Source organism: Caretta caretta, chromosome 27 (genome assembly GCF_965140235.1).
Source record: "Caretta caretta isolate rCarCar2 chromosome 27, rCarCar1.hap1, whole genome shotgun sequence".
Lineage (NCBI taxonomy): Eukaryota > Metazoa > Chordata > Testudines > Cheloniidae > Caretta > Caretta caretta.
In genome coordinates, this window is record NC_134232.1 from 16599039 (window position 1) to 16619607 (window position 20569).

At 39.4% G+C, this 20569-nt stretch overlaps 1 protein-coding gene across 9 annotated transcripts in view; it reads right to left on the minus strand.

Annotated features, from left to right (window-relative positions):
* The window catches only part of MPP3 (MAGUK p55 scaffold protein 3), a 114066-nt gene that overhangs the window by 28435 nt on the left and 65062 nt on the right, over positions 1–20569 (minus strand). For all 9 annotated transcript variants that reach the window (XM_075123719.1, XM_048830430.2, XM_075123718.1 and 6 more), the window contains exons 5-15: positions 20394–20474; positions 17360–17497; positions 16048–16129; positions 14286–14371; positions 12871–12945; positions 11197–11393; positions 7058–7122; positions 5527–5547; positions 3840–3881; positions 3201–3356; positions 2532–2612 (exon numbers count right to left, since the gene is read on the minus strand). In XM_075123719.1, the coding sequence (XP_074979820.1) occupies positions 2532–2612; positions 3201–3356; positions 3840–3881; positions 5527–5547; positions 7058–7122; positions 11197–11393; positions 12871–12945; positions 14286–14371; positions 16048–16129; positions 17360–17497; positions 20394–20474 (1024 nt within the window). The remainder of the gene's footprint in view (positions 1–2531; positions 2613–3200; positions 3357–3839; positions 3882–5526; positions 5548–7057; positions 7123–11196; positions 11394–12870; positions 12946–14285; positions 14372–16047; positions 16130–17359; positions 17498–20393; positions 20475–20569) is intronic.

The window sequence follows — 20569 nt, forward strand, 5'->3', positions numbered from 1 at the left end:
CAAGATTTTATATTGCAATAAAATACCAATGTAACGCACAGGAAAACAAACCTGTTTGCTATCAGAATTTGAGCTCTTGCCTGTTGTACAATTAATCTCAACATTAACATTGCCGTTGCTGTTTTTTTGCTTTTATTTGTCTGTTTGGTTTAAATCAATGGTACTCAGACCTCAGTGGTTCAGGAGTCAAATTAGCAGTCAACATTACCCAGAAGAACCACAGTAGTGTGAACTCATTGTTTCATTTTTCTATAGTACCAGTCACATTTAAAGAGTATATGCTCTGATAATATCAACTTGTATTAAGTTATTAACTTAATTGATTAATAACATAGTAAAAGCATCCTGATTGGTTAATAATTAATTCAGTGTTTTAATATCATATGCTGCAAAGAGCCACAGGAGACACCATTAAACAGGCATTTGCAGCTCGAAAGCTGCAGTTAGGGTATCACTGTTTTGTTTATTGATTCTCATGATTAGCTTAAATCGCCTGATCCTTGGGATCTAACCTGTGGCTTTTTAATGCATCTGGTTGGCAACGCTTGTATATTTGTGCTTTGAAGTCTAGTGCACTCAAATACCTGTCCACTAGTGTAAAATTAGGATAAAGTATAGGAATGATAGATTTGGGGCAAATATTTATGGGAATGAATCCTGCTCTGCTGAGAAACACTGCAGATGGACAAGCACAGCAGAGGTGAATTAAGAAGAAAGTCCTAGAGCATTAGATAGGTAAAGACTCAGAACGTTAACTGTTAAGCCTAAAAATTATTGGCTTTCTGTGTGTTCTCAACTCTCACCAGGACCATCATATTAAATGTTCAATCATGGATTCACATTCAATATATTAAGCAAAAGTCACTATATGTAGATAGGTTTCAGAGTAACAGCCATGTTAGTCTGTATTCGCAAAAAGAAAAGGAGTACTTATGGTACCTTAGAGACTAACCAATTTATTTGAGCATAAGCTTTTGTGAGCTACAGCTCACTTCATCGGATGCATACTGTGGAAAATACAGAAGATGTTTTTATACACACAGACCATGAAAAAATGGGTATTTATCACTACAAAAGGTTTTCTCTCCCCCCACCCCACTCTCCTGCTGGTAACAGCTTATCTAAAGTGATCACTCTCCTTACAATGTGTATGATAATCAAGGTGGGCCATTTCCAGTATGTAGATACTTTCATTTCACCTCAGTTATTTTGTTCTGTTACCTCCTCCTGTTGAATTGTTCTCTCTGCTTTCTCATTACAGCATTGTTCATTCCTCACGGATGCTAAATTATCTACCTGCTCTCCTCCTGTAACACTCTGATTTTTTTCATGCCATATATACACCATCTATATAAGTATAGCTCTTCTTTCCTTAGCTTTGAAGTTGTCATTTCTTTTAATTTCCTTAAAAGAAATGACTATTAGTCATCCCTTTACTTTAACAGTACACTCTGGTGACCACTTGCACAGCTTGATACAAGCTGACCATGAAAGTGTAAACCCATAACTTTCCAATGTTACAAGTACATCAAATTCAGATTTAAAAAACTAATATAAATTATGTCTGTATGTGATGCACATCTTTAACAAAGGGCTACTGGAAGAGAAACATGTCAAAGCCAGCAATCTAAATCAGATGTGTGTAAATCCAAATAAAATTTACACACATGGGTTGGGGGCGAAACAGCCTCTATCCAAACATTAGAAGTTCCCTTGATATAAGTTTAAAACTTTTGGAAGACAAATTGATCAGTATAACTCTAAATCAGTTTTTGGGGCCCTCAGATAACAAGATACACAGTGATGATATTGCAAAGTTCTTAAAAAATTGCTAATTTCAATCTGTATACCATCAGCCCCCATCTCCATATAACTGATAGACCATAAATTCATGCACCAGCAGAGCAAAACCACACTTTGAAATACGTTTTTAAATTCCAGTCTTGCATATCACTGTGGCTCTGTGTGTATGAAGAGAATTAACATGTTAATCCAGGCTTCAAAATATCAGTTTTCCATTTTAAGGAGTCTGCCTGCTTTCTTGTTCTCTGTTTCTTAAGATTAATATTTTTCTCTCTCTAATTAAATTGATGAATTAAAACTCTGTACCTAATCCAGCACCATCATTAAATAGGAACAAAGAAGCATACATTTATCTTCTTTGCTGAATCATAAGAAATGTTTCATTTTAATTCTAATTTTTGAGATTTACAGTCTAATTTCTTCCCCCCTGTAGTCAGTCATTTTTTTAATGGATATTGAGAAAAGCAATCTGTTCATTTGGGAAATAAAATAAAATTATCAAAGAAGCGGACAAGATTCCAGATTCTGTACATTCTCCCAGAAAGAGATGTGATATGCTGAGTCAATAAGAGACAAATACAGACTCTCAAAAGGAGGGGGAAGAACTTGAGCTAATTCTGAAAAATGCATGTAAACAGACTGGATAGTAGTGCAATCAATCACTATATTACTGCATGCAGTATACAGTAAAAGGTGGGGACAAACAGATTCCTGTAAATGTTACTTACGTGGTACTGCAACACCATATTCCTGTGGATTCTCTGACACAACTTTCTGCTTGAGCTCATTTAGTCTGGCTCCTAAAGAACCTAAGCAATAAGGAAATGAAAACTGATTTGTTTAGGTTCTGAAAGAAATATTGCAAACAGAATGAAGGAATATTTTCAATCTCACAAATAGGATGCATGATGTAGGAGAGGGTTTAAAGAAATCTGTGCACGAAACAGCAAGAACTCATGTCCCACCCCCATTCTACCTTAAAGAGCATCACTAGCAGCAGCTTGAATCCTAAATGGCAGGAGACCAGATATTTATCCAGTCACTGTAGCAGAAACTCTATGTTCACAGCATTTAGTTTTTCTGGATACCCCCCAGACTCTAAGCTACCCCGGAAAAATACCTAGACTCAGAGTTGCTAGGCTTACTGAACTGCAGAAAATCTTACTGAGCCTCCTTTTCTCTGACATTCAGTTTTTTATAAATTATTCTAACAGCTAAACATGCCTAGGTCCTGGTCAAAACTTTTTGGCAGGAAATCAGGGTAAACTACAGGACCTTGCCAAGACTCAGAGTGCTGCTTTGGAGCTTCTGGAAGGGAATTTTTTCAGCTTTTCATTTTAAAAGGTCTTTTTAAAAAAATGTTGATGGAAAAATTTCTGACCAGTTTTGCAACATACCAATCAAAACCACCAGTCTCTGCTTTTCTCCCGGCTTCTGCTGATATTTAGTGACTTCTTCATATGTTAGGAACTCAGATATGTCTGCTTGCTTTGCTTGATTCTGGTTGTTGTGTTTCTCCTTTCGACTTAACCTAAAGCTCCTCCGCAAACCAGCTAAAGAGCAAAATATAACAAACATTGTCCAAGCTGCTTGTCTTTCAATAAGAACTAGTATGGTGAAAACTGGCTTGTCTTAAGCATCACATGCACCAGTTTGTTTATAATGATGGGGAAGGGTAGGAATAGTAGAATTCTTAACTCCATAAAAGAGATACAATGAACCCCCTACTGTAGCATAAATACATCTATTCCATGGGAAGTTCATGACAACTAACTGCATTTGTTTATCAGGTGGAAAACAGGGGAAAGAGGTATTTGAGTCTCCACAACAAAGGAGCTGCCTTGGGATGAATTCTTCTTGAATCCTTGGTGCCAAGCTCAGGCTTCGTCAGTGGCCTGTTGTATCCTTGCATGCAGTTTTCGAGTTAACAACTGACATGAAACAAATTCAGATGAAAAGCAACTTGATTTAAAGAGAAGCATATTATTATACACACAAATTTTACAGGAAAAAGTACTGGGAATTAGGTTCCTCACCTATATATTGTCCATTGAAATATCCCTCACAGTCACAGTCTTCTGTTAATAAAGATGATGAGAGAAGGGGAAGCAAGATGTTACAATACCTATGTTATGTGGTTTGGGGGAAAAGACTTTGCATCCTGTATTATCAATATAACAAGTACTAATGATAACTAGTTTAGCCCATGGCTAATGCCTTATATTAAATTGCCATTTAATGTCTCAGAATACATCTCTCAGTAAAAATTTTTTTATTGATCATCGCATCTGCTTAGAGTTGCTGTTAGAGAACATTTAAGCAATATAAATACTATATGCCCATAAAAACAAAGCAACTCAGAGGAAGGGCTGGCATTCATTCGCTACCTTCCCTGGTACATAGGATTGCAAATGGATCTAATAATCCAGAACACTTCTTCTTGTTAGACTCAAGCACCATTTAGTACAATAGTGAGAACCACAGACGAAGCATCGCTCTGAACTCAAACTGAGAGTCAACAAATTTAATTTTAATGTTGTTTCTGTGCTAATCTCTTGTAAAAAAAAAGATAGATAAAAAGCATATTATAAGACTAACACTGGCTTTTTATTAGATCTCTGGGTCATTCATATACAATAATATACACAAACCAAGAGCATGCACAGTAAAATTGTAATCACTAGAATCTGCAGAATGTAATAGCAATACACAGTAAAATACTAAAAAAAGGGTCATACTTGCTCACTTACTGAAAGAAAACAGCTTGGCTTTTTATACTTTAAGGGCACTCCTGCAAAACGTTACACACATTAAAGGCAACATGCTAACTTTACTTAAGTCCTTAAATAGCAAAAGATGCCAGCCCAAAGAAAGGACTCTTTTTTTCTGTCCCAGATATCTGCATGTCAGTCCAGTAAAATTAATGGGGTCTTTTCTTTCAATGCAGGTGAAGAACAGTGAATTGTATGCCTACTGTAACAGAATATATTTGTAGTAACTTTAAGTATAAGATTCTTAAATTTTCCCCCTCATCGCTGTAACTAGCTGTTTGCTTCTCTTCCTCCCTCCTAGAGCCTCTCCCCCAAAAGCTAAGTCACTGGCCATCTGATCACAGAAGGCAGTTTGTACTATGAGCAAAGTCAGTGGAATTAAATTTCAACACCTGAGACATCCTTTTCTAAAGGAGCACATTCAATGTGAGAGAATATCAGCAGGAACAGCAGTTAATTAAGAAAACACCTGCTGTTTAAAAAGACAAGGAAGTAATACAATGGCTATTATAAACAACATGATCTTAATTCAGTTGATTAGAATGAAAGTAACACAGTAAAACGCAGTGCAAATTAATAGCCAAGACAATGAAACCAGATTGACACTGGTGTCCCAGAAGGTGTCAAGGTAACCCTTTTTTTCTTTTGTAGAACTCCAAACCACCAAGTTCTGCATCAGTTTATAATTCCTGTTCACCATGTGGACCTGAGCAGGCTGCAGAAGGTGTAAATTAACACAGGATTTGGCCCATAGCAGCTAACAAGAAGCACTTGTCCTAGATTTGGAGTAAATTGGAAACTGAGTATTTTTGTAGATACCTTGAGGTTAATTCTAATTCAGAAAAATGGCTGTAGGAGCAAATTGTCTTTAGCATTCCCCTTTGCTTTGGGAGTTCCTGTCTGTTTAGGAAAAGGCATTGTTTGTTCATACCAAGATAGGCAGAGCACCTACCTTTCTCAGAAGACTGATCATCTGCAGTTAGCGTAAAAGATAGAAGTGAGACAGTTAAAAGATGGGCAGACAAATCACTGAGAATCACAATGGAATGAAGGGAAGAATCTTCTTGCTTGTGAGACTAGTCAGTAAATTATACTAAAAGAACCTATGAAGTGATGTTTCCCCTTAATATCTCCACACCAGCTCAGGAGCCTTTGCAAAAGTGTAGTATTAAATCCAGCAGCTCTGATTAATTGGCTTCCTTGAGAGTGTCTTATTAAAAGCAGTAGGAGGCAATTGGCATTACATGCATCCTAACAAAGGCTAATTGAAACCATTTTATTTGGAAACACTTTGATTTATAAACTTATCTGACAGCTGTCTTGTGTGTACACTCTTTCCTCTCTGTGGCTAATGTATATGTATATAGTACTGAAAGGTAAACAGATGGTGGGTGTGAGAGACCAGAAGCTCACTTGTTGCACTGGGGATGCACATTCATTTGTTTCCAAAAACAGCAGTTTGATACCTAGCTTTATTTACTTGATTTCTGAAAACTTACACTTTGGTTTCCAGCTGTCTTGGCTAGTGCACAGCAGCATCTTTATTTTCTAAATCGATGTGGCAATACTGGGGCAAATTCTAGCCTCACCCATCCACATGGCACTCTTACTCCAACAAGAGCTGAATGTAAGCATTCAAGGGCAGCATTTAACCAGTTACACTTAGTGGTAACACAGAACTGCCACCCAGCCTTTCATCCTACATTCTATGATCCCAGGGGGAGTATCATTTTCTTCTTCTCTTTTGAGACCCTTTTACCAACCCCCCCCCTCCATCATTAGCAGCAGCAGCTGCTGCTGCTAATAAACATCCAATAGCTGTTTCCTTCCACATGCTAAAGCTTTCTTATGGCATAGACTCTAAGGAATGGGATAGTGATGTTAAATTCTCCTTTCAACCTGAAGCACAGATGTCCAGAGGTGGGAAGTGTTCCCAACTCTTGTCTGTTGTGTTTTTTATCATGAATCTTTGATTATTTTGTGAGGGCCTTTAAAACCCCAGTTTTTGAAATCATAAAATTATGTGATAATCTCAGCTTCCCCCTTAACCCCTCTTTTCTTATTTTTAAGTACATTTCTGGCCCTTGAGCTTGCAAAGAAAAGCTTGAAAATGTGACCCCCATTCCACCCCGCTCACAGACACCCCTAAAGCTCAAAGCCCAGCTGGTAAATAACAAGTCTAAACTTTATTATGTTTAACATCTCATTATTTTAAAATTTCATTATTTTTAATTCAATCTTATGACTTTGGGGGCTCATTCATTGGTTTTCTTTTTTGTTTTGTTTTTGAATGCCTGGGACTCGCAATACTGGGCAAAACGCAAACCCAAATCCTTCCATGTGACAGCTAATCATCATTAACATTATCTATGACATCAGAGTAACAAATATTTAAGCACATGATTAAAATCATGTCAACCTACTGGAAAGTTGATATATCAACAGTGAATTCATTGAAGAAATAAAGATCTGTTGAAACTTACATAATGGCTTCTTTACAGTTTTGGAGTTTTGCAGAGTGCCTATAGTTCTTCTATAATTCAAACGCCTAAATATTAAATAGTTATACATGAGTGACTTATAAAGAATTTTAATATAGACAATTTATACATATGATGGTATGGCAGACGAAAAATTAAAGCTTTTTCTTGCAACACTTTGCAAAAGGCAAACTTATCTGATTCTGGCTTAGATGCATTTTTTAAACATTATATTTAATGACTTCAAATTGTCACTGCTGGGTACCAGGTGGAAAAGAGATGCCAAAAGGTGAATATACCAGGGAAAGACTATCACAGAAATACATCAACTACCTCCTTGCATTTAAGGAGCTCAGAGCCGGCCTGACACACACTTAATATTTTAGTCTAAGGTAATATCTGATGCTTTTCTCTTATTGTTTTAAGAGATCAGCATGTGTAAAAACTCAATACTAGTACAAAATATGTAACACAGATGTTGAAATCATTGCTAGATCCTTCCACTTGCTTCACTTCAAAATCTCATGCTGTTCAAAGACATCTCCATTTGCTGCAAAAACAACAAGGAATCCGGTGGCACCTTAAAGACTAACAGATTTATTTGGGCCTAAGCTTTTGTGGGTAAAAAACCCATTTTTTCAGATGCATGGAGTGAAAATTACAGATACAGGCATAAATATATACACTGGCATATATACACTCTTCATGTGCCAGTGCATATATTTATGACTGTATCTGTTTACCCACAGAAGCTTAGGCCCAAATAAATCTATTAGTCTTTAAGGTGCCACTGGACTCCTCGTTGTTATTGTGGATACAGACTAACATGGCTACCCCTCTGATACCTGGCATTTGCTGCAATGTTCATTAATAGCATTTACAGGCAACAGCCCCTTTTAGACTCTCTCATTTTTGCATAATGCAGCCTTGTTTGTCATGGAAACTTCATAATAGCTCTGAACATTAAAACAAGAAGAAGCCTTAATTACTACACTCTGCTGCTGCAGTAATTCACTCCCACAGAAGCACTCCACAGAAGTGGTAACTTGGGCAGGCAGTTCTGGTTTCGCTTTCCAGTAGAAGAACTCTCTCCTGAGGAGAAAACGGGGAACCCCATCCTCCACCAGGAAAAACTGAAGCGCTTGGAGTAGTTTCTTTTTGTTCTTGTCTCACCAGCTGTGGTGATTATTCACAGTAGTTTCTCTTCATCCGGACCTTAGCAGTTGTTCAGGGTGGCCTCTTTCAGGTCCTCTCCACCTGAATTGGTATCACATGGTGGTATTTCCCCCCATCTTTGGCTCCAAGCAGCATTAGTATTGCTGTGCCCCAAATCCCAGTGGCAGTAGAAGCTCTTTAGGGGGAGATGTCTGTAATGAATCCCTAATGGTGATGGTAAGTCTTCAAGGCAGCTTCAGGACTTATCTCCAAGTGATAAAGGTCGCTTTTCTGTATGGCTTCCCTGCTCAGCTCAAACCCAATCAGAAGTTGCCTGGAAAAAAACTTGATCTTCTAAGTAGAGGCAAGAGATGCCACTTGAATGGGTAACAATGAGTATCTGGGTATAAAGGGGAAAAGACCCTTTTCTGTTCTTGTTGGTCTCCTCTCTACCTGTAACAGAACATCTTCTTTCAGAAGGATGATTTTAACACTATGTAGAAATCACACACACTCTTACTCTGCTCCTAAGAGGTCACAATTTAATGAGAGTAGGGTAGAAATGGTAGAAAGTTGGCTAGATTGTCGGGCTCAACGGGTAGTGATCAATGGCTCCATGTCTAGTTGGCAGCCGGTGTCAAGTGGAGTGCCCCAGGGGTCGGTTCTGGGGCTGGTTTTGTTCAATATCTTCATAAATGATCTGGAGGATGGTGTGAATTGCACTCTCAGCAAATTTGTGGATGATACTAAACTGGGAGGAGTGGTAGATACGCTGGAGGGCAGGGATAGGATACAGAGGGACCTAGACAAATTGGAGGATTGGGCCAAAAGAAATCTGATGAGGTTCAATAAGGATAAGTGCAGGGTCCTGCACTTAGGATGGAAGAAGCCAATGCACAGCTACAGACTAGGGACCGAATGGCTAGGCAGCAGTTCTGCAGAAAAGGACCTAGGGGTGACAGTGGACGAGAAGCTGGATATGAGTCAGCAGTGTGCCCTTGTTGCCAAGAAGGCCAATAGCATTTTGGGATGTATAAGTAGGGGCATAGCGAGCAGATTGAGGGATGTGATCGTCCCCCTCTATTCGACATTGGTGAGGCCTCATCTGGAGTACTGTGTCCAGTTTTGGGCCCCACACTACAAGAAGGATGTGGATAAATTGGAAGGAGTCCAGCAAAGGGCAACAAAAATGATTAGGGGTCTGGAACACATGACTTATGAGGAGAGGCTGAGGGAACTGGGATTGTTTAGTCTGCAGAAGAGAAGAATGAGGGGGGATTTGATATCTGCTTTCAACTACCTGAGAGGTGGTTCCAGAGAGGATGGTTCTAGACTATTCTCAGTGGTAGAAGAGGACAAGACAAGGAGTAATGGTCTCAAGTTGCAGTGGGGGAGGTTTAGGTTGGATATTAGGAAAAACTTTTTCACCAGGAGAGTGGTGAAACACTGGAATGCGTTGCCTAGGGAGGTGGTGGAATCTCCTTCCTTAGAAGTTTTTAAGGTCAGGCTTGACAAAGCCCTGGCTGGGATGATTTAATTGGGGATTGGTCCTGCTTTTGAGCAGGGGGTTGGACTAGATGACCTCCTGAGGTCCCTTCCAACCCTGATATTCTATGATTCTATGATTTTATGAGAGCTTGTGGTGCTCAGGAGCAAGCAGGATCAGGTCCTTACTTTAGATCGCTTCTCGGAACTAATATAAGGATGGCCATATTGGGTCAGGACGATTGTCCCTCTAGCCCAGTATGCAGCCTTCTGACAGTGGGCAGTGCCAGATGCCAGACTAAAAAAACTTGCTATAGAGTTTGGATAGAAAACAGTTTATCTTGCTGTCTACCTTCCAGCTGTCCCAATACTATCCATGATCAGCAGTTCCCATGTTATTCCTTGTTTTCCCTTATTCTTGAAAAAATAGTTGTTCAGGGTCTTCTCTCCAATATCCTGGACAATTCCAGACAGTGTTTTGCTGTCGCCATATGTTATGCGTCTTGGCAGCTTCTTCATTTATCGTTGTGCCAAAAATATTTTTCATGTGCTTAAATGTATATGCTGTGGGCTGAACCTCTCATTTCCATATCTGTATTACATAGTGCAGATTTGTATTATGAACTACAATCTACTTGCTGCAGCTCAGTTATTTATACATGGCTTAACCAATTTACATAATTTTTATTTAGGAAATTGTGGCAACCTTTCTTCTAGATTTCATCTCAAGTCTGTTTTGGAAATGGCCAAAATGCTAAGTAGTAAAATCAACCTAAACTATACAGTCTTCTTGCATAATAAAAAGGAAGGGCACCTTGTTTCTCCACTCTGGCAGCTGCACTGTGTAACATTGTCCATTCATATAGTCCCTTCCACATAAGCATTTCACCTTAACAAAATTAATTTAGCCTCAAAATCCTCACTGTGTAGAAGATATAGGAAGTATTATCTCCATTTTGTAGAGGAGAAAAGTGAAGCACAGGGAGAAAATTACTTTGTAATCACAAAATATCTTCCTGTGTAAAGTATTTCCAATAATGAAACAAATTTAACAATGAGAATACTTGTTATGCAATGTATAAGGCACCTGTGGAGCTCACTGCCACATGGTATCCATAAGGTCAAGAACTTACAAAAGTTCAAGGGAGAGACATTTACACTAGGTTAAAAAAAAAAAAAAAAGGAGAAACTGTGTCAGCCTTCATGCTTCAGGACATAAACTAACAATTTATTGCCAGAGCTAGGAAGGCTATTTGCATCATTTGTCCATTTTGGGGATTTTGGCACCTTTCTCTGGCGCTTTTGGTATTGGCCACTGCCAGAGACAGGATGCCAGAGCAGATAGCCTCCTAGCCTGATCCAGCATTTCCTATACTTACTTCTTATTTTATGACAGGAATGTCCCCAAACAAAGTGCTGAAGCACTAAAAGCACCACAAAAATAATATAACATTATGGTTATGATTAATGAATGTATCATCCTATAACTTTCACTGACAAACCTTTCTTGGAACTGTTTTGAAGGGATCAATCCTGCCCTGAGGTTGGTATCACCAACACGCTTTGCTTGCCACCATGTTGGATCATCCTGGCTCACAACTTCTAAGATGTGTCTTCTCTTAAATGGCAATCCTGCCTCCTGACAGGGAATGGCTTTGTCCTCTTTTGGATTATAGCAGAAGAGTGCCCTCATAAATACCTTTAAGAAAAAAATAACATACTCTTTGCCGTTTGTCCCATGTAGAATTTTAAAGCACTTTTAAAATGGCATTTCCACATCCCTAAATATTATACAGATTATATGTGGTTTCATACTGAAGTGGAGGAGTATCAAGCTACACTTACATACAAATCTGATTTGCTCACTAGTGTAGAAAATGTGACTTTGATAGTACCTAGGAAAAAGAAGTAGTGTGGTAGCACACCAAGGCCCAAAGAAGGACCGGGGCCTCACTGCACTGGGCACTGCACAAACATCTACTCAGACAGTCCTAACTGAAACCATCTTTGTCTAAATAAGGACAAAATATAACAACTGGCTAGAGGGAAAATAAGGAGAGGGGCTATGGAGGGGGCGATATGGTAACAGTAATGGAAACACAAGTTTGTGTAGATTAGCTATTTATTTATAAAAGTTATGCGATTCAGTATCTACAAAACTTTTTTTGTACTACACAAATGGACACCAGATTTAGAAGAATCTGTAGCATGCAACTTGCCAGTCATTATTAGGCATCTTACTATGGTCATAAGAGAAATGGAGCTTGAAATATATTTGAAAGGATCTAAAAGTGGATTTGTGAATTGATTATGAGAGGGTACTCCATGCATGTGGAGCTGCCAGGAAGGAGTCCTTGAAAAGGATTAGCAGACACTGGAGACTGCAATTGTTGGGCTGGTTCATGACCAATATAGACAACTGGGTAAGAACACAGGAGGTTTAGTCATGAAGAGTTTTGAAGGGGAGGACCTGAAGTTTGCATTTATGCAGTGAAGAAGTTGGAGTCAGTGAAGGGACCTCAAAGTTAGTGGGGTAACACTGTCAAAGCTATGTGCAAGGAAAATGGCAGCAGCATTTTGACTTGAGTGGATTTCAAGAAGGCCAGAGAGGAGGTGGTTACAGTTCTCAAGGTGAGAGATGGTGCAGACCTGGATAAGAGTTTTGGTTTTATGGAGCAAGAGAAAATGCTAGATATTGGAAATGCTACAAGGGAAGATGCATCAAGAGTTAACCAGACCCTTAGTTCGTGGTAAGATAAAGTGTAAATCTACCCATTCTAGCCTGTTGTGCACTACATGTTCTACTGTGCACTTTGAAATTGGTGTAAATTAAAGTGCACAAAGAAACTCTGAGTGCACAGCAGCAAGGTCCACATGGCCACTTCATGTGCGACAGGCTAGCACAGAGTAGATTTGTACCGTAGCTTGTCGCAAAATTAGTGTTCATATGCAGCCTGGAATCTTCCAAATTATTTCTGTTTAGCAAAAATTTTCTTTCTGAGAGTACCATATTATTCCTTTAGATATAAATCAATTTAGGGTCTCATTTTGCAATTGGTATTTCCCAATGAAATCAGCAAGAGTCTTCCATGCACAAGAACTGCAGAACTATGCCCTAGATTATTTATTTATTTATTTATTTATTTTTAAAGAGAGATTTCAGATGGGTTGCATACCTTGCTGTCCTTCAGACGATCTTCTTCTTTGATGGCCGGAATTATTTTTAATGTTATTGATCCCTGAGACTGAGCCTGAGAAAAAGAGAAAAATACATTTCTTTCAATTGAAATAGTACAAAGAAACGCTGCAGCACACTCCGATTCAGTTTCTGGTGCTAGTGAATTGTCTGATCATCTCAGCCTTCTCATGCCAAACCAAGGCATTCAACTTTGAAAAGACACTTTTTTAGCTTTATGGTAGTTACCATGATGCCCCAAAGATGTCAAGTGTATATTCTGTTCCTTTTTATCCCTTGTATGTGTTACCCTGTGCAGTATCCTCTTAATTATGGAGACCTGTATAGTGACTCCCAAGCTAAGCCTATATTGAGGCTTGCACTAAAAAATCTCTCTTCATATTTAATTATTACATTTAGTTTCCAATTTAGACACAATCCACAGGATAGAACAGTCTGTCTTTTTAAAGTACAATATTGACTAATTTTTGCAGATAAAATTCAAAAAGGTTTTGTCATGTTTTCTATATATTTTTTTCAAGTCCGTCTAGTTAAATAACTACTGTCCCCAGAAACTCTATACTTCACACACATTCTAACTTCATCTCACATATAGGCCACTTTTGAAACTTTAAACACAGCTATTCCCTTTAGTCAGCAAAACCGTTTTGATCTAAAACAAAATTAGCTGGTTGGCTGATCAAAGCAGTTCCATCTGCCTCCCTGACCCATCAGCTTCATTCCTCACAGAGACCATGATGAGCCAAGGCACAAGAGGGGATACGAGAGCGGTGGGAGAGAAGGTTCTCTTGGGGCAGGGGCCTTGTGGAGATGAGCAGGTATGTGAAGGGGTAGACATACGCAGGGCTTGAGAACAGGAGGGTCTGAGTAGGGATTTAAGCAAGAATGTGTTAATGTCATAGGGGGTGAGGAGAGAGGTTTGCAGCTGTGCAGGAAGCCTACATGAGACCCATGCCTCTGAGATGAGGCTTCGTTCAGCTCCCTAGCACACCACATTATGAATACACTGCATATATTTTAAGGATATATTTTTTTAATCTGCGATTCTCATGTCATGAACCAATCATAAAAGAGAAGCTCTTGGTCAGAGCCATAGATAACCTAGGTTATTATATTCGTCATGTTCAGAATCAAACTCGAAGTTTCATGCAACTTTCTTAACTTTAAAACTGAAAGTTATTTATTTGATTATAATAAATTCATAAGATGGAATAAATTCAGTTGGAATAAATTCATAAGCTGGAATAAATTCATAAGCACATTGTAAAGACAGCCCAATTCTGTCCTCAGTTATACCTGTGTAATATTATTAAATGAGGGACAAGGGTCACCTAGCTACTGCTTTAACAAGCCTACTTGGTAATAATAGATCTCAAAGTAAAAATAAGAGCAGACCAAAATCTGACTAATTTCTTCTGGTCGTTTGTGAAGCACAGCAATCCCATTGACTTCTTTTAGCTCATCTCCAACATGGACAAGACCTAAAAACAAAATAACTAGATTAGAACTAATACTTAGCCTGCTAAGCTGCTGCTCACCTATTACCCACACCCATGTTAACCGTATGTACGTCATGACTTTCCATACTAGTCCTGTACTCTGCCAACATTGCACCTTACAGTCTCCTGCCCTCACACTACCTGACATTCTTCAACAGTAACCCTAAAAATCACCTAAAATGGCAATGGGGAGAGAGAGGACACTGCAAACCATGTGTCCCATGGTAATGGTCAGGAGGAAGCTTAGTGTCTAACCACACTGTCTGTGTACTGGACCTGCAATGAGGGACCATTTTTACCAAGCTGTTTTGGTACACTGCATCTGTGTCTGAATCCCCTGTCTGCACTTCGGACATTATACTGGAATTGACTTGCAAAGATGGACAACTCTTAGCAGCTTATCTTCTAATTCTATAATTCTTCATGCTGAAAGGCCTCTGCTGCTGTGAGCTATTTATAGACAGCTCTACACAGCATGGTCTCGGAAAGTCTAATGGGCTAAATTTTGAAACTATAACCTAGAGCGAACCATAAAGGGTTTAGCTTTGCTCATGCAGTCCAGTTTTGTATTCCTAGTAATGTCAGCACTAGTTTCTGACCATACTAGAACTTCACAACAAAACAAACAGCCAGCAGCTCTCGATCATACCAGAGGAACATCTCTCTCCATCTGTTTTAAAGTGGAATTCCCAATGACGCCAGTGGGAAGTTCTGCATAGAACTGGACAGAATGATATGGCTCACAATCACTATGGGTCCACACATAAAACATTTAGTATGTCTTACTGATTTATGTAAAACACAAATGACCTTATTTCTTCGCTGACGTCTACCTTTTACAGGAAGACTTAGTACTAACAATAGGATAACTGGGTAGACACTCTTATTTCAAACTGGTATTTCTACAAAAGAATATTTAGAAGTTCTTTGAAAAGGGTCAGCACAGTAGCCTTGGTTTGTTACATCAACAGTATTCGGAGCTGAAAGCACACCAAGGTTCTGGGTTAAAAGTAAAAAAAAAAAAAAAAAAAAAATAGCAAGGAGGCTTTTTTAAGTCAAAATTTGAGACTAGTCTTCCTCATTCTATTGGCAGTTTTTATCCTATTAACCATATTACAGAGAATCAGATTAAAAAGGTGCATTATTGATGTGAAGCGGAAATGCTAATGGCACTGTTTTATCCCCTTCACAATAAATGTCTTATCAGATTATTTTAATATGAAAAATGCTAATAAGAGACTAGAAGAAAGCTGTAATTTGCTAATATTTCTTCATCATAGTAATACATTAGCATTGGGATTGTATTACTATTGTATTAAATAGGACAAATTATAACAAAAATTAATGACACTTCAATACTTTATTTGCTATGTATAAAATCTCCATGCAAGCCCAATTCAGATCATTTAATAAATTCTAATAGAGCTGCCTCTAAGAAGTGCAAGGTCAAATATATTAGGAATTAACCCTGTGGAGACTGGAGACATGCTGAATAAGCATTTATTTGGATATCTGTAGGGTAAATGTCAGTATTCAAAGAGCTAGCTTTGCTGGTGAGTAACCAGAGGATTTCATTAGAAATTATTAGAACCTTTTTACAAGTTTTAAAATGTAGTTTATAAATTGTATTTTGAAACTGCTTTTATTCAGAAACCTACCACTGCGGTCAGCTGCACCACCTCTCATGATTCTCGCTACAATCACAGCCCCTGTATGCTCATCCCTTCTGATGGTGGCACCCTGAAACATAAATAATAAACCAGGATAAAGCATTTATTTAGAGCACATTTAATGGCAAAATAATGAAAAAGCTGATTAAATTTTGAAAAATTGAATTTGGTCTTTTCGTATGGGGAAAACAATAAGTAAATTTTGTCTTCCTTCGTAACTAATTTTGCTATCAACCCAACTTGTGTTTGGACACTGCTTTTATATGATAATCAGATGGGTGAGTACAACTGCAATCCCTTCTACCACTCTACTCTGTGCTGATTAGGCCTCAACTGGAGTATTGTGTCCAGTTCTGGACGCCATATTTCAGGAAAGATGTGGCTGAATTGGAAGAGTCCAGAAAAGAGCAATAAAAATGGTTAAAGGTCTAGAAAACACTACCTATGAGGAAAGATTGAAAAAATGTATATTGTATTTGGGAAATAGTATATAAGTGATGACTGTTTTGTAATGCAGAAGCACAAGGGGAAGAATTGGGGTTGAATGCACAACCTTAACTTTTGCTTCTGGACTCTTTAATATAGCTTTTTTTTTAAAATGGAATTTCCTGGTTTGTTTTTTTTAAAAGAAAAAATTTAAATTTGAAATATTTAGTCAGACCCTGTACTACACAGTGTAAGTTCCAGGAGACATGGACTTACTGAATGAACTTTATAGAAATGAAGAAAGAGCTTAGTGTGTTATGCTGTGTACATTTTCAGTTGCCAAAGTTCACTGAATGAGACAGTTTCATATGAGCATTGCTTCATGTACACCTTAGGAGATACCCAAATTCAATAGCTGCATAAGCCTTGTAAACACGTATGGTACAGCCTTTGCTTAGAATGAAATTCACTCCTGTTTTCTTACCTCAGGGAAAAGCTCCTGCTGCAGAAAGATACTGGATAGCAGTAGGAAGCTACCAGAGCCTTCCCCTGCCCCAAGGAAAGGCTCCTGCAACAGGGCGCTGGTGGAGCAGAGAGTCTTTCCCTGTGGCAGAAAAAGGCCCCGGCAGCTCCCTGTTGCAGAAGTCTTTCCCTGTACTGGGGAAAAACTTCAGCAGCAGGTCACTACAGTGCTAAAAATAGCAGTGTAGACAGGGAGATACCCCTTGAATTAATAGAGACGGGTCACGAGTATCTTTATCCTAGTAGCTTAAGCAGTGCCTCATTATCTATACTGCTATTTATACTCATGTTGGGGCGGGGGAGTGTAGTTTATGTACTCTACACGCTGCCGAAAGGAGTACCCTATACATACCAACGGCTCTTTATTCTTCACTAGACGAACAATTTTAACTGATTCTTCATCAAAATCATCATCAATATTGTCTGGCAGAGGGGGAAGGACTGGGTCAAAGTTCTTCTGGGCAACAGTATCATGTACTACAAGCATTGCCTGTACAATAAGAAAAAAATAAAAGATTAAAATAGTTCAGGCAAAATTGAGAAGGATCCCATTTCTCTTATTCCAGACATAAGAGCCGGTGCAAAAAGAGCATGTCTACTTGGGTGAAAATCCATGTATTATTTTCTTGGCAAGCATAAACTATTTCTTGTCTAAAAGAGTACAAAGGTTCACAGCTAACATAATGAGTTTCTGCTCTGCCTGCTTTAGTGAAAAAGGAAGCTAAAGATCCAATTTGCGTTAAAAAGACACCTGCATACTCAAAGAAAGAATCCTGAATATTTCCTCTTCCCTTCACCTTTAAGGGCCTGATCCTGTACCTCCAAAGTCAATGGGAGTTTTATTATGGACATCAGTAGGAACAGGACCACACACTAACTGAAAGCGAGGGATGATAAAGAAAGTACTTAACTGCTTCTTCAAGTCACCCTTTAAAATGATCTTGCTTGTGCAGATTTTTGTGTATAATAATGCTTTGCCTTTTTTGCAGGCAAATCCTTTACACTTTTCATCTGCACCAGTCATTTGCTCTTCCCTGGAATGATCTAGCCACAGAGGCATTTAGCATTAGAGAAAAGAAATTGGAAAGACTGCATTACAGGGTTTGTCTTACATCAATAAATATTTCACATAATGCATATTTGGAAGCTCAGATGACAACCAACCATACAACTTTATTGGGAGTCTACTGGTATATTATAATATCACATTCTATGGCTACATTTTCTTTTCTTTTTTTAATTTAACTTTCAATAGCACAGGGGTCGGCAACCTTTCAGAAGTGGTGTGCAGAGTCTTCATTTATTCACTTTAATTTAAGGTTTTGCATGCCGGTAATACATTTTAACGTTTTTAGAAGGTCTCTCTCTAAAAGTCTATATTATATAACTAAACTATTCTTGTATGTAAAGTAAACAAGGTTTTAAAAATGTTTAAGAAGCTTCAGTTAAAATTAAATTAAAATGCAGATCTTATGATCTTATCAGTTTAGTGCAGTGGTTCTTAACCTGGGGTGCATGCACCCCTTGGGGGTGAGAGATGCCCTTTCTTGGGGTGCGAGATATGCGAGATTTTTTTTAGAAGGTAAATCATTGAAAACACAAATTAAGCACAGGCACATAAGTACAACTACTTTGTTTCATCAAACCTATGTATTTATTAACATTATACATTTTTAATGATTACTGTAATATACAAAAAAATTCAGTTTTCAAGTTTTTAAGCTAATTGTGGTATAATTTTTGATAAGGGCTGCAGAGCCCTGGGCTGGCTGCCAGTACCCCAGGCCAGCAGGAGGGCTGAGCAGGGCCGGAGGCCTGGACCCCGGCTGGCAGGGGGCCAGGCAGCTGGAACCCCAGACCAGCAGCGAGGTGAGCGGGGCTGGCAACTGGTATCCCAGGTGGCAGCAGGCTGAGCGGGGCAGATGGCCGGGACCCAGGCTGGCAAGGGACCAGGGGCCGGAACCCCAGATTGTCAGCAAGCTGAGCTGGGTGGCGGATAGAACCCCAGACTGGCAGCAGCTCACTTGCTGCCGGTGTGGGGTTCCGCCAGCTCCTGCCAGCTGGGGTCCCAGCCGCCAGATCTGCTAAGCCTGCTGCTGGCCGGGGATTCCGTTCACTCAGGCCAGCAGCAGGCTGAGCGGGGCCGGCAGCCGGAACTCCAGACCGTCAGCGGGCTGAGCAGGGCCAGTGGACAGAACCCCAGACCAGTGGTGGGCCGCTCAGCCCACCACCAGTCTGGGGTTCTGTCTCCCAGCTCCTGGCCGCCGGCCCCGCTCAGCCTGCTGCTGGCCTGGGGTTCCATTCACCCAGGCAGGCAGCTTGGCTGAGCGGGGCTGGTGGCCGGGACCCCGGCTGGCAGCAGGATGCCAGTAAAAATATAGTTCGCTACATTTTGATTTGTGGCCAAAATGTCTTGACTAGCTCCCAAAGAAGCCCAATTGAGTTAACGTTTGTCAAACATATTGCAATCTTGAAAGGGAAGGAAGGTGCTTTGTAAATGCAAAATCTGTATTTATAATATTTAATTACTGCTGTCCTATGATTATTGAGCAGCCAAATAAAATCCACCAGCTCCCGCCCCCCAAATTAATAGGTTACAGCTGGGCCTGTAACAACTTTTCAACAAACTGAAGTAAAAGTGGAGAAGGGGTTCTTGAATAATAGCAACTGAAATAGAGTCATGACCATGAGGCTCCACAGCTTCTTCTAACTTATTTTTGCAACACTGTCAAAAACAAAACAAATGGTAGAAGAGAAATAACAGTTCACTGGGCTCATCTACTCAAGCGCTAATGCACAGAACCAAAGTTTTGTTGCTTGCAGTCCAGTTTTTAAAGTAACTAAGATTTTAAACGGGCTCTCCCAAATAGCACGTGGGCTCTGGTAATTTATGCTCTCCCACAGCTCCAGGGATCCTGCACTGACTGAGACAGATGAGTTAAAATAAATTCTTCAGAACAGTCATGAGCCATAATAAACTCCATGGATTAACAAAGAGAGGCCAAACAGGATTCATACTTAAGAGGTCTGCAGTGTGGTGGTGAGGATGGATTATAGTGAGCAGAGGGCTGGTGGCGGCAGTAAGATAGGGACAATGCTCTCGTCTCCCACCTTCGAAAATATGTAGGAGGGAAGGATAATGACCCTTTCTGCATTAGGAACCCCACATGCCACAAACCCCTGGTCTCCTCGATCTGCAGAAGGAGACAGATTCTGCACACCTCTTAAAATGTCTAGGAATTAGAACCCCAGCCCTGCAATCCTTAGGAAGCATATTTGGGGTCTCCCCCTCCTCTTAGGTAATCTTAGTTGTAACTTGCCCTTAACAATATTTTCTGTCTGGGAATCATGCTGAGAATTGCATTGCTTAAGAGTATGTGTTTTACCCGAAGATGTGGTGTTGACAATAGCTGAAGCAGCTCTTTTTCTTCATTATTCACTGGTGTAGTTTGCAACTCTTCAATTACCTTAAAAAGTATTGACAAAAGAACATAAGGCAATATATTTGCAACTGGATTTTCTGGTCAACGTTTGTTAATTTCTGTCATGTTTCCAAGAAGCA